A 15913-nucleotide genomic window follows, 5' to 3' on the forward strand; every position below is an offset into this window, starting at 1 on the left:
GACAACTGCCATAGTCGTCCATCAACCATTGTTTTTACAAACTTACATTATATAGAAGTACCTGGCGGCCTGCAGGCAGTGGCGTACTTAGACCTGTACTTCGAGGGAGGGGGGATAATTAAATTTTTTTTTCATATTGGATGACCTGAAACCTGAACATAACAAAACGTATCATACATTTTAATAAACTACTAATTTGTATTCGTGTTATTATTTTTAATTGACATGACACCCTAAATTTTAGTTTTCGCATTATAAAAATTTCGGGGAGAGCAACCTCCCCCCATTGGCCGCTAGTACGTCACTGCCTGCAGGTCTTAGGTGTCAACATTTTTTACGCATAAGCACGTGTTTTTAAAACAGTTATATATATTACAAAAATTACAGCGATTGGTGAAATGTAAAATTGCAAGTCCCAAACGATAGTAGAGTATCAAAAGTATTATTTTTTTGGAATTATAACTATACTGTATAGTACAGGATCATATATATAGTTTGAACTGTTTCGACTAAGTTTAGAGTTTTGGTTTATATAGTTATTCATGTAAACAATTTTACAGTAATTCGTAGTTGCATAAATCTTATAATTCTTTCCATTAATAAAATAAGACAGAGTAGGTTTTATGTTATATGTTTTAGGTTTTATGTTATTAATTGTAAATAGCAAAATTAAATCGATCGGTGTAATAGACTAACCGGCAAAACATTAAGCTAGAAACTATGAAAAATTTAAAAATTGTTCAAATGGATGTCTTTTATTCTTATCTGAAGTCCGAAGACTGATATTATAATATGTTATCAGTAAAATAAATAAATCACTATATCATTGTATACTTTTCGGTCGTCAAAAGAATGAGAGGCATTGTTGAACTATGTTTAATATTGTAATATTTCAATTCGCTTGCGCATTTAAACTTAAGTTCAAAATATGGACTGGATTTTGTAATTCTCCACCGATTTAACTGGCGTGCACAAAGTACACACTTATTACAAGCATCACCTAATACTTTGTGGAATTTCGTGATGGAAACGAAATTGTTTTGGCTGCCGGCACTCCGGCAGTCGATACAACTGAATGCGTGACTGTAAATTAACCCTTCCACTGAATTCTTATCATTTAAACAGTCATCAGTCACGTGACAATGTGTAAAGACGATAATAATAAAATTGCATAGTACGCTGCTTGCAGTTGTTAGTCATCGTACTTCACGAGCTATACCAGTACTAAAGAGCACGGATGAACTGAGTCCGAACAACAAAACTCGAATTGTTATTAGATTTTGATTCGTCTTAAAAATTTGAGAAAATATCTGATTACAAAACTGCCTTTTGTGGTACATAAAACATAACTTCTATTGTATGTAAGTATATATATATATATATTGCGTTTATTTGCATAAATATTAATAAATAAACCAAAATACGTCATTAGTATAATACGACATATTATGGTCTTACAAATATACCGGTAACATATTATTATACTTCGATAATAATAACTTAATAAATTAAATGCCTACATCGACAAAATAATAATAATAATGATATCATCATATAATAAATAGATTAATATTATTTAACTTCAAATGAATAATATTGATAAATAATAAATACAAATAAATAATTTATAAATATATAGGTATTTGAATAAACATATTATGAATGTAGTATGGTATTATGCTATCATAATAAATATTAAATAAATTAACGCGGAATCGAAGCTCCTGTAACCACCGAGGTAGGTAGATTATACTATATATGTATAAAAAGTACCTAAACCTCGACTTCTACAAAGTATAAACGATAAAATAAAAAAATACTCGCATGCCAATATAGGTATGACGCGTGCATTCGACAAATGAAATCGTACAGCCGATAAAATTTGTCGATTTACACACATATTATTACCTATTATGGCATGTTTATGACATAAAAATAAATTATACATTATATGGACCCTACTGCTGATTAAACGGCAGGGAAGTCGCCCTTGATCCTTAAATTTATTTTTATTTTACAAGTACCTAAATATCCAAACCGCTTAAATTAAAAACTAATCATATATTATACCTATATCAGATATTAGAAATACCTATTATATTATATTATTATATAGATCGATATAATTTTTTTTTTTTTTGTAAATTTTTTTTCTTCGCGCCTCTCAAATCCACGTCGTTACCGTATACATTAATAATAATAATTAATATTAATCGTAATATAATATTATTCTTAATTATATCTATCATCGTTTCGTCGTCGATCAGCTGTTCATTCGTAAAGCGTGGAGTCCAACAACGGCTCCCTCTGGAAACCACGGCTGCCACAACCGTCTGGGCCCTTGGGCATCCTGACCACGTTGTCCGGCGTCACAAGGCCCAAACTGGGACGGCGCCCCCTGCCACCCGATGAATCGGAGTCGACGGACAGACGCCGGCCCATGCCGCCCTCGCCCATCGACGAAGAGCTGCTCTTGCGCGACCAGTTGTGGAATCCGTCCCTTGGTTGACTGCCGCAACAGAAGTCCGATGTCGAGTCCTTGCGCATCATCATATCGCCACTGCTGCTGCTGCTACTGCTGCACCGCCTCATGTCGTAGTGGTGTCCGTTGTCCTGTGTCGAGTGCCTGCGCATGGCCACGGGCTGTTGCTGTGGCTGTGGCTGAGGCGGCTGGTTGTGGCCGCAACAACAGCACGGCTGCTGCTGCTGTTCGGGGCCGCGGTTGGCCAATGAAAAGCGACGCATTCCGAATGTTTCCGGTATAGACACGCCGCTGCTGGAGCGCGATCGGCCCGAATAATAGCTTTCCGAGCTCGAGTCCCAGCCGGTCGACATGCGCCTGTTGTGACCGTAGTCGCCAGGTTGCTGCATGTGATGCTGCGGCGGCGGTACGTACGAATCGCGTCGGGAGTACCCAGAAGCGGAGCTGTCGGTGCCCGAGTCCCTGGACCACCTGCGCTGGTTCCAAGACGAGTCGGACCGCATGAGCGTGTTGGCCGACACCTTTCGCTGCATGCGCATCTTTTGCCTGTCCTCCGCCTCCGAACCGCTCTGGCACGACGACGAGTACTCCGAGTCGAACAGTCGGTTCATCGGCGACTTTTTGGCGGCCGCGGTGGCCTTCTTCTTGGACGCGGGAGCGTTGAGCTCGAGCACGCACATGGACTGCCCGTCCTTGGCCTTTTCCGCAGACCAATCTTTGCTCATCGCGTTGTGCGCCGATTCAGTGCGCACGAATTCGATCAGCGCGCTCACGTTGCTGCCCATCTCCGGGTGCTTGTTAACGAAATGACGGACATCGGACGGTATGGGATTGCCGGGCCGGAGCACGCGGATCAGCGCGATCTCGCCACAGCCACGGAATAATTCAGCCACCGACTCGATGGTCACCGGTTTCTCTTCGGGCAGGTTAATGGCCACGACGGTCCGGGATGGAGTAGTCTGGTCGTACGCGGGCAGCGGCTCCTTGCGCCGCAGCTTCGTCCCGGACTCGTTTACCTCAAGCTTTTCCGACCTGGTAATGGCGTACGCGACAGCTCTCCAGTCCTTGGCCAGGTGCTTGACCCGCTTGAACGATGAGATGAGCTTCAGCGACACGTATCCTTCTTTGTTGCGGCGGACATGCTTCAGCAAAAACGCGTCTTTTACGATGTTCGCGTCCGAAAAGTAAAATTCCACCTGGTCAAGTATACGCTTGGTGGTCTCTTCGTCTGGCGCTACGAACGGCGTGGACTCGTCGCCGGACTTGAGCTGACCGCCTTCGTACGCCGAATCGGAAGAGTCCGTGTTGTTGATGGCGGTAGCAGAAACGACCGAATGGTGCCGGCCACCGTCATCGGTGCCGGACCCGCTAGAGTTGTTGGCCGATGACATACCACCTGTTTGGCTCAGTGAACGCGGGTAAAATGGTGCCGCGTCGTAAGACAACGATATGTCACTGTCCACGGACGATACGCTAGCGCGCTTTAAGTCGAATGCCTTGCCGACGATCGGCAACGGGGCGGTTACTACGGACGTCTTGGACGAGGGCAGTGGCGCTACGATCTCTTCGGTAAAGTCTTGGTCAACTGTCGACGGAGTAGTCGCTGCAGGAGTCTGTTGCTGCTGTTCTTCGACGACGGACGCGATCTCTTGCTTGATCTGTTCCGTTTCAGTTGATGCGATCGTTGCTGCCATCTTTTGCGCGCGAACATTCACCACATCACACGGAACACTCGACGGCGGAGGTAGAAACGCGAATACTTGATATTAGGTAAAGGTAGGTATATGTTTCAAACTGCACTATGCGCACAGACACACGCGCACTTGTCGTTAATACACGAACACACACACACGCACGTGGAACGGGTTTCTCCAAAACGCACGCGTCTTATGTCTCGTCGTCGACGCGTGTAAAAATCGAAAGTAACACACAAGAGCTCACACTGAAACGCGCGCGCGGCAACCCCCCCCAAACACTATATAATACTATATAATAATAATTATGCAGTTGGTATATTGTATTATTATAGGGTTATTCTGTTTCGACGGCGGTCGCACTCACGCCCTCCACAGTCCGTACGAAAAATCGTTGTGCACACGACAGGACGACTGTGTAAATTACTCGAACGAGACGCACCCCTGGCTTCAGGTGGCGACTGTGCGGGCTAGTTCAATGACGGCGGCGTCGACGGTCGGTGTCCGCGGTCGTCTGTGCGGCGGCAGCGCGGGATTTATGGTGTCGGTGGCGACGGGTCGCGTATTTAATCTACGGCTGTACGTATTAAAAAATCAACTAAAACGCTGCCGCGGCGTTCACCTGCTTATATAACATGTGCGCCGATCCGTCCAGGGTTATTGGACCGCCGGCGGTTCAATGTCGCCGGGCCCCCACCGCGGCCGTCGGCGAAACGCCGCGCGTCGGCCCGTCCGCTGTCGTGTCGTGTTGTCCCGTGCGCGCGGCGAGCGAGAGAGCGAGAGCGAGAGCGAGTCTGCTTTATCCCGCGCACACGTACACGATGTGTGGGGTGTGTGTGCGTGTGTGTGTGCGGTATACCGATTTGCGCCTTTTACTCTCGATGACGGCGGCGGTGGCGGTTACGCGTTGTTGTTTACTTCACTTCCGATTCGCACTGTCCCACACGCTCGTCGTTATAATATGCGCGCACGTTCTCTTCCTTGTTCCGGACAACGCGGCATTGAGACTTTAATGTACATGTAATATCCAAGTGTTTGCAAGTGTGTGTGTGTATGAGCGAGAGTGTGTGCCCAGGACCTTGGGTGTGAAGGTGGCCGCCTGGATCGAGTCTCTATATTATCTCCTTTATTATACATTTATACATACTAAAGGTATATATAATATACTATTATTATTCGAACAAACGTCGTGGTCGCCACAAACCATAATATGCATATTATACAACCCATGTATATACACAACCTTACAGGTAAATAATATATGATACCCGAAGATACGCGTGCGCTCAATATCAATAAGAAATAAAAATGTATATATATATATATACCTATATATGATATATAAGGTTAGGTTAAGTTACACCAGGTTTTTTGTTTTTCTTTTTTCATTTTATGTAGGTATATCGTACAATTCGTACAGGTTTATTGTACGCTGCTAATATGTACATTAAAGGTCCTTCGGACGAATTTTGTAAATTTTTACGCTTATTCCCCCACCCACCCTCGTGACAATATTGGCAGAAGGTATATCGATATTGCAATATAATATATATGATATCCATTTGTGCTCCGCGCGGAAACGCAAGACAATAGAAATCATAATCTTGTAACGTATTGTAATGCACAGTCGAGTTTATATATTAATGGTCTACATACTTATTCTCCGAATTCGTCCTTGATAGTTATATATTATTTTTTTTTTTAATCCTTTTTCGTCGACGTCGCGACGTCAACGATTTTTAGGAGCTGTCCAAAACGACTAGACATCAAGGTACAACGAGTACCAGTCGTGTAGCTGTTAGGCAATGGCATTTTATGATTGATCCCTAGAACGGTTTTTCAAATATTTTAATGGATTTCATTTCGTTTCAATGAACGATATATTTTTTAACGCCCTTTTTGTACTTGCATTCATATTTTAGATTCTGAACGGTTCAAAAAGTACACATTTCATCCTTTACTAACCAGTGGCATACAGTCTGTTTTATATTAGTTATTACTCATTGATTTATGTTTAACACGCACACGCAATTAGGTATCAAATAGTATAATTAACACCTACGTTTGAAATTACATCACACAAATTTCGGTAATTAAACCGTTATTTTGAGAATAGATATTATGGAAATACCGAATACACGGTAATAAATTCAAGTATACTCATACCTGAACCGGCTTCATCAAATAAATTCTAGATCTAATGTTCGCATTATAATATTATATAATAAGTACCTATACCTAGCTTATAAGTAATCACTATATCAACCAGTTTTTAAAAATGTACCTTATATTTTATAATATCGAAAGTATTTTAGCATTATGTTTCTTTAAATGTTCTCTATTCATTTGCATATTAATATATTATACACATTTAGTTTTTCTCAGCGATTTTACTATTGAAAGCCCATAAAAATCACACTTTTCTTAAAATAATGTAATATAAATATAAAATAAATTATTAATGTTATTTTATTTTTTATTAATTAACGATCGTGTTATATTAACTTAATTTTATTAGGTCTGTAATAAACAAAATATTTAATGTTATATGCGAACGATCGTTTAATGATTGTTGTTTGTCAATTTATTATCCTTGAATGGGTATTCAGTGAATACTATTTACATTTTAAAGTTTATCAGAATGTATTCCATATTATTAGGGTATGTGTCAAAACAACTCGTATATCTATGTAAATAATTATAAATATATATTTAGACGCATCTAGCCTTATAATAGGAAGAAATAACAATAAAAAATAGAGATTCGATGTGTGCGTGTGTGTGTTTAATATTTTTCAACTCTTTCGAAATAAACATTTATGTTCCGATATCATATCCTTTTAATTCAAAACCTTGACTTTTAAGGTTTTTTGTATAGTATGTTATCACCGAGAAGCGTTAACATGTTTTCATTACCCCGTTCTACATTAATCGCCGTGCTCGTAGGTCACTTAACATTGAACCAATACACACCAACAGGCACAAAAGTACAAAATTCGATAACGCGAAAAAGTTTCCCTTGAAATTAAATTTGTATTGGTATTACGATTCAGTATAACATACTGTTATTTTATACATTATAGGTAATAATATCTAATGTGCACAAATATATAGGACGTGTATCATAATATTTACAGATCAAATATTACCTAATACCTACGTATTAAAAAATCAAATATAGCCAATATAGGCTGGAGGTAGGCAATTTTTTTTATGTAAATGGGTTATATAGATCATAAATGTCTAGGTCATATTTATAAATTCAGGAATATCCTTTTTGTAGATCAATTTCATTGCGCTATTTTTATTGCGCTTATATAGCGACTATTCTCTCGACCTTTGAGAACACAACAAATGTGTTCAGCAATTAGCGTTTTACAGCGGTTACGCGGGATATCGTAATCAAAAAACATATTTAAACCAAACAAGACCAAAGGCTACCGGGTCATTGCCGCGTGTATTCTGAACACGTAAACGGTATATGCTGATCTAATCCGAATATTATTGATTTACACGAAAAAAAATCATACCCAAACCGGTACATTAGTACATATTATACTGCAAGTGGTATATTGCTTGTGTAATACTATGATGATAAAATAATAATTTATATAACCCTCGCCGTCCTCAGTAAAAGGAAAAAGCTATTCCTTTATAGTTATTTTGTTGTTTTGATACCTTTATATACTTAATATCTTGCGTCTTGCGGATTTACGTGGACAGCCCTAAACGTATATCTACCTAAAATCCGAAGTACAAAAAACTGAAGCACGTTTCAATTTATTCACAATAACGTACGAAACGCGCCGGTGACAAAGACACAGCATACGATCGGCGTTTAAATCGCTGTAGATAGGTAGACGTATACCCCTCGCGGGTCTTCCTTCATTCTCGCGCGTTAAACCGTTCAAGGCGAACGCAGACCGAGAACGCATTGTCACAGCGTTTAACGTATAGGTTAAACCTACAATCCAGAATAAAGCATTAAACACGGCAAATTGTAATATTTTTGACTAAACATTTAATTTTTCTGAAAAAATATATTGGCTAGCAATGCTAGCATGTCAATTTCGCTTTTGGTTTGGTCATTAGCGTTTGCGTGAATTTAAATAAATGATATTGATGTAGCATTGTGCTACGGGTAAAGTCGAGCTGAGTCGATACACATCCAACATTCTGACTTTTATATTATAATATATTACAGCTACGTGTCTTTTAGACTATAGTAAATTCGGTCCTCTATTATAGCCGTTCAATAATAAGTATTATAATATAATTACTTAAAATATATACCGTATTAACATTTAAGAATATTGGTCACATTCACCATAATAATAAATCAAAAACATCAAAACATGAAATAGGAAGCATTAGTTTTTTAAATATTTTACCATTTTGGTAATTTCTATTGACTTATAAAATATAATACTAACTGTTACTATACCTATAACTATTATAATAACAATGATTTGTAAAAATGACCTAAAAATATTTGAATCGTGAAAACATCCATATTAAAGAGTGAAGTATAGAATACTTACTATAATGATGTATATTATTTTCATAAAAAACAAATTATTAAATCCAGGAAGTGAAATTCACATTGGTTGTTGCCATCGAGATTTGGGCGATAGTGCGTGATCTAGGAGAATTCATGGTCATCGAGTTCGAAAACGATTTGTATGACCAACGGTAATCATTATTTGAATTCGCAGCGACCTACAATTTCTTCAAGTATCGAAACGATAGGTACAGTAAAAAGAAAAAAGTACAGCATTTTGACAAATCAAACTCAACGTTGATTAATTAATACTCATTATAACTTACAACTTACAAAATAGTTACCTATTGAATATTACAGTTATAATTATTAGGTTTAAATATATTATATTGTATTGGTTTCATGTTTTTATTCGATGAAATGACATTGTAACGTTGAAATAGCCATTTATTAGCTTCTTTTTTTGTGGTTTGAGAATCATAAATCTAAATATTGAAACGTTCTTAACTATATTGGTTTATACGAGTTATAAAAAAGTTTTCACCTTAGAAAAAGCTTGAAACATTTATAGATTAAACCATATTGTATAATATGCGTAATTTGGATGTTTTAAAAGTATTTCAGTATTTGGGTATGGTCTATGTATAGTGACAAAATTTAATATACGTATCATTATTTATATATATATACCTAATAAAGCAATTATAATATTGGTTAGGCAATATATGGCTAACCTATATTAACATTAGTATTAAAATTAAAAATACCTATAAATATACTACTTATATTATTCTGTTAAGAATATGTCTTAGATTAAGTATTTAGGTAAAATTTGTGTAGTTATGTCCGAATATAATACCTAATACCAGTATACCATTGATTATAAATACTGTTTATAATATTTAGTATTTATAATCAATGCTAATACCTACCTATGCTAGAATTAGTGAAAAATTAACATATTCTATATTTCTACAAAACAAATTCGATTTTGGAAAGTCATTTAAATATATATTTATTATATTTAGAGCTACCTAATACCATTGATTAAATATACTGTATTATACATATTTAACTAATAATGCTAATACACGTAAGCTGTATAGTAGCGCACACAAAAAACTTAATATTTTTATAATATTATATTAGTTTCAACAATATAATATGAATTTATATTACATATTATATATACTGATATCAGTTTTTATTTTCGCCTCATTAACCGACCTCGTACAAGGATAAGTACCTATAACGCCAACACGACGACGGCTTGAACTGAAACACACGAAGTATTATCTAATATACCTCGTTGCTCGTAAACTCAATAATATATTATACCCCTGTCCGAGTGACGAGTGTAGAATGAAAATAAAATTTTTCAATACCATTGGTCAAGGCAATTGAAATAGCAGCTGACAATGAAATCGGAATAGATTATTCCGTGTAGCGATATTCGCCCAACACTGAACGATAAATGATTGTAGCTGATGGTAATATTAAAAACATAATAATTTGTTGAAATAAATAATAACACATTACAAATTAATATCGCGTTTCTTCGACCAATTTCATTATATATCCATGGTTAAATTATGAAAAAATAAGTTTGTTTAAATCATAGATATCAAAAAATTATATTATTACCTAGGTACATTATAAATTGTACAGAAAACGAAAAACAGTGCTGTGATATAAAATAACTTTGTTAATGAGCAATGTTTAAGTATCCACGATTCGCTCTAGATCGCTATCTCTTAATAATTAATAGCTAAGTATATGCAGGAAATTAGATTCCTGCTAAGCAGAATGTTCATAGATGCCGGTTCGATAATATTCTGACAATCATAAGAGTTTTCATGGTTTTTTACATTGAATTGTTTGTATAGTGATAATTTTCATTCTGTATAATTCATAATTACTATTATCTACGTAATTTGATTAAAAAACCGTAGTTTTGTAAAAAAAATGTATTCATAGTGGCATAGTGCTGTTTAAAATTGTTTATTTTAAACGTAAGGAAATAATAATTATATGGTGTATTTTTGATTTTCGCTTAGGACATAATATAATATCATCAAATTTTTATTAGAAATTTAATTAAATAACATATTATATACTATTATATGTATAATAATTAATATTACATAGTCTAAATATCTAAACTTTATTTGTCTTTATTTTATTTCACAGTTAGATTCATAATAGATAGTCGAACTATTAATAATAAACTAAAATATTTAAAAAAAACTGTAACAATTAAGTATTATAAAAATTGGTTGACCTGAAATATACATTATATGATAATATCAATAATAATATAATATCCAAAATATTATATCTTGTATATCAATATAATTTGACCAAAAAAAAAAAAAAAAATTGACAACGAGTTAGTGAAATGCAATTTTTTTTGCACCGAAATAAATCAAGGAATTTTCGCTTGATGGTCAAAAAATAAAAATAAAATAATATCACATGGTGTTTTTCAGTGGCGTAGCCAGGGGGGGCTAAGAGGGCTATAGCCCTTCCCATTAACTGTGTCGACCTTAGAATTTTATCAAGATTAAATATTAATTTTCTGCCATAACAATAATTGAATACAACAATAAATAAATAAATAAAAAAATGCATACAAAAATGTATACATATAATTGTAAATAGTTAATAGCGTAAATAAAAAAAAATATTGTATTTGTATTTTTTGTATTTTTTTGTGAGACTTAGCCAAGCCCCCCCCCCCCCCCCCCATACACAATTCCCGGCTACGCCACTGGTGCAGTCTTTTATAGGAGGGTACTTTGAGTGGTTAACTACCTAGGATTCAAGAAGCTTGCAATTCATTGTTTATAGATATGAAAAACGTGGTGATTTCTAACTTCGGTGATGCACTAATATATATAAACACCCCGATGATGTATCTTTACGTGGATTGGAGCACAAAAAACTTGCATCACTGTTGTGAAGGCGTGCTATAAAAAGTGCCAGACCCAGTAATAGTATTCTTAATATTATAATTTACTAATATGCGTATCCGTACCCACGTATAATCTTTATTTGGACCTTTGATGGAGTAAATTGAAATTTTTATTTTAGTTTGCTATAAATTATCTACTCTAATACAATCCGTATATATCATCTATTTATCTACACTTTTTATTCGTATCATTAAAAATAATCGATTACAGGTATGTACAATATCACTGGAGTGACATTATTTTGTTAATTGTCTATCACACGCTAAAAATATAAGAAGAAATAGCAAGTCATGCGTTGCTACTTATATAATTTAAAAATTGAATTGCATTGTTGAACGTTGAACTCTTATTTATCTCATCTTATTTTTCCTTGTATAAGTATTGATTTATACCTATATATATTTATAATTTTAATATAAGTTTATGGTAGATGATGACTAATATTAAAATATCCATTGACCACCACGTTGATATACGTAATAATTAGTTTATATAAACTATATTATATATACCATAGAATATTAAATATTTATTATATGGTAAATCACTATGTAATTTAGAGAACTGCACCTGCACATCATATTAGACCAATACAGCGAGAATGTGTTTGGAAGATAAAAAATATTATAAAACTGTTAAATTGTATCGAAAATTTATACTTGATACGTATCAATAGTATTTATTATACAATTATACATGGTATTTATACTATCACTGTGCAATTTAATTTATGGTATTTAAACTACCTACCATTAAATAATTAGTAAGATACACTGTTTAACACCTCCACACAGAAGTTTGTTTATTGCATTAGCAACGTTTTGCTGTATTGGAATAAAAGTAACACCAGAAAAATAATATACTATAAGCAGGTAAATAGGTAATATAATATTTATAATAATGCAGCATGATAATATACTGTTGCAGTAGCGCGTTGCGTACACCGTACACACAATATTTTTGGGAGACAGCTCATAATAATTGGTATAGGTATTACACTATCTAGTGTCCTAGCTACACATAAAAACTATAATATTTAGTAAAATAATTTTGATGAAGGAAGGAACTTTTTCAGATGGATGGAGTAGTGATCATTTATATCGGTGTGCACTATTAGTCTATATAGTTATGTAAATTTTATAGTATTATGCCATATTACCATTATGTACAGAATATTTAAATTAACAGTTAATGCGTGTCTATAATACAGCAGGAACTCATAGAGATTGATGAGTGATTTATTAGAACCTCTAACATTTCCACCATCGATGATACCGCAATGCTCTGTAAACAGTGTATTTACTACATAAATAATCTATATCTAATTTTGTGGATAAATTGTTAAGAAATATGATCAATACGACATGCGCATCAATGAAAATTTTGGTCAACTCTCAATAAAGATAGAACAAAATTAAGTCAATGTTAACTTTAAAAAAAATAGGTATAATATAACTCCATTATATGCAATTAAACCCCCAAATGAAATTCAAAATCATGCGTTCGAAATATTTAGTGTTACCTTTATCATTTAATTGTTGTTAATAAACTAACTATAAAACCTGTATTTGCTCAAGGAAAAATAAATAAATTTAAAATACGGTGCTACATCAACTACATCGCTGTATCTTGCTGTTGTAGAGTTCCTTAATTACCACGAAAATCTGCAACGGTGTATTCATTTTATAAACTAGTTCGACTGTAAAGGGCAAAATTCATTCGTGGAGGATTGTATATAATGTTTGATATATTTTCAAACTAACTTTCAATTCGTTGTTCAAACTACTCTTTAAATACTCTAAACGTTCCTGATATAATGATATCTCTACATAAATAATTATAAATAAATAAACAAGTTTTCGTCAACATTTGACGAGTACCTAGTTTTTGCGTCTATAGCAAAACATATTATATAGATATTGCCCTTCGTTGTACATTTGATCAATAAACGCCAACGCATGGGCGAGTCGACTAGTGTACTAGTGTATAACGTTAAGAAATGTTTAACAATCATTTGATTTTCATGCGCCAAAATATAAGGGATGAAAAATGAAGCAAACAACACGCCCAGAGTCTCAATAAGGAATAAGTGTGTTAAACTTGGTGCCAATTGGCTCTATGATTTCTAAGTCTATAAGTCTCTTATATGGACGAACATTAATTTATACATATATTCAATAGGTGAAATATACATGTATTATATCTTAACCACTCTAGATTCTGCGTGGGTCGCACGTCTATATACATGAAAAAACCGTAGAACAAACCGTGAATTTCTTTAGCTTGCGTGTACCTATATTTTATATTATACTATTTATATTCCCGAGGCGATGTTACGAAAATATTAATAATAAACAAAATGATAATTTGAATTTGACCTACAAGCAGCCATTACATATATACGACAATATAATATATATATATATATATATATATATAATTTTTAAACAATAACGCACGAGCAATGTCAAACTAAGGTACCGCAGAACTAATAGTATATATCAAAATAGACAAAGGATACCCGCACTGAAATACTGTGTATTTTGGTGAACGGGTACGGGTAATGAATTAAAAATAATAAACTATATTATTCCAGTTTATGTACTGTTTAATAGACTACATATATAGAGGATTTATCATTTTTTTTTTACACGTTTATAATCGCAGAGAAATTTAAAATCAAATTTATAATCGAAAATAGTCAATATCTATAATATTTGGTATTCGACCTGCATATACGTATATTAATATATTATTATTTATTATACACTCCAATATTGTGACCAATCTGGTAACGTACATAGGGAAATGTACATCCTGCAATGGATAGGATTTAGGACTTCTTGCATTTGCATGCTTTTCTTTTTTTTTGTAGTGACTATTTTAGGTAAGATATTATACATTTATGTGAAATTGGTGACATTAGATACAATGTTTAACTTTTGTCATATTGTGTTCAGGAAAACCTATATATAACGCCCATGTTAAACTGTATCATAAAAAAAATACTCATCCAGCGATTAGCACAAAAATAAATGTTATTACACTCGGTTCGTTTTTCGAAAGCATAAACGTTTTTTAATATAAATATTTTATAGAAATTAAATGTATCTCCAAGTAAGTAATGTAAATGTGGTTTTTAAATACTTACATTAACTTTTGATTCTGTCTCTATTATTATTATTAAACTACGGACAAGGTTAGAACGTTAGAAGTTCACGGTTATTGAGAATCGATTGAAAATAAATTTTTCAATCAAAAACTGCTCGATTGGGAAGATAAGATTACTTAAATAACCTTAGGGGCCTATGTTAGGGTCCACATAATATATGGGTACAGGGTATACGACGCATGTGAACGTCGAGTCAAATTTACCAACGGCCAACGGGTGGACATAAAATTACAACAATAATAACAATTATAGCCATCGTAGAAAATATTATATTATGTTTTCGTATCGTGACACGTTGGATTCGCTTTTACATGAGTGAAACACGCAAATACCCGGAAACGCAGAAAAACAGTTCTTACGGTGTGTGTGTGTGGATTTCCTTGGGCCAACTGCATACACATATACGACATACCTAACCTAACCTACAATCATAGTGCACATATTGTACACGGGGAAATGCAGGTGAACATGTAGGTACCTACCTAATACACCTAAAGATTTATTACATATTATTATGATTTGTTAAGTATTCTATATTCTATTTATTATTATTATTATATGCGTTTGAATGCACGCGCAAACTGCAATATTAAATGCGAAGGCAACGTCGTCGGCGGGCAAGGAAACGCACGGAGATTGTGCGACATTGGGACGGAACCACGGAACGGTATTATTATATTATTTATTAATTATTATATTGTATGATTTGAGTCGCGTTTTAAATTTTTCCTTTGATATTGACTGTCATTACTCATTACAATTTTCGTTGCGTGAAACAGTAAATCGAAATAATTTGTTCTGTTTTTATTTTTTTCGTACTGAACTACGAGTAAATAACAACTTTATAGTTTATACCTAAAATTTATTTACGTCACCGACTGTTATAAATTAATATTTATTATTTATTTAATATCTTATTATGTAGATACCTCTCGTAGGTATGTTATTATGTTAAGTCTTGAATATAAATAATATAATATATAATATATAATATAATATTCACAAATAGAGCGGGGGACTCAAATGATTTTCTCATTGTGGCGAGAGTGAGTAGGTTACGTTTAAATCTTAGATTATAATATACAATGT

General features: G+C 34.3%; 1 protein-coding gene across 1 annotated transcript; it reads right to left on the bottom strand.

The window, feature by feature from the left end:
• Positions 1-1350: 1350 nt before the first annotated feature.
• Achl (La ribonucleoprotein translational regulator Achilles) lies at positions 1351-4784 on the bottom strand. The gene has a single exon (XM_015512215.2). It carries the CDS (start codon positions 4174-4176, stop codon positions 2272-2274), a length of 1905 nt encoding a protein of 634 aa, XP_015367701.1. The 5' UTR covers positions 4177-4784; the 3' UTR covers positions 1351-2271.
• Positions 4785-15913: the final 11129 nt, after the last annotated feature.

This window comes from Diuraphis noxia, unplaced genomic scaffold (genome assembly GCF_037042655.1).
Source record: "Diuraphis noxia isolate RWA-SAM2 unplaced genomic scaffold, SU_Dnox_SAM2 contig0002, whole genome shotgun sequence".
Taxonomy (NCBI): Eukaryota; Metazoa; Arthropoda; class Insecta; order Hemiptera; family Aphididae; genus Diuraphis; species Diuraphis noxia.

Bases quoted from the DNA above. Each gene is read 5' to 3' on its own strand.
- Achl (XM_015512215.2), bottom strand. From the start codon at position 4,176: ATGGCAGCAACGATCGCATCAACTGAAACGGAACAGATCAAGCAAGAG.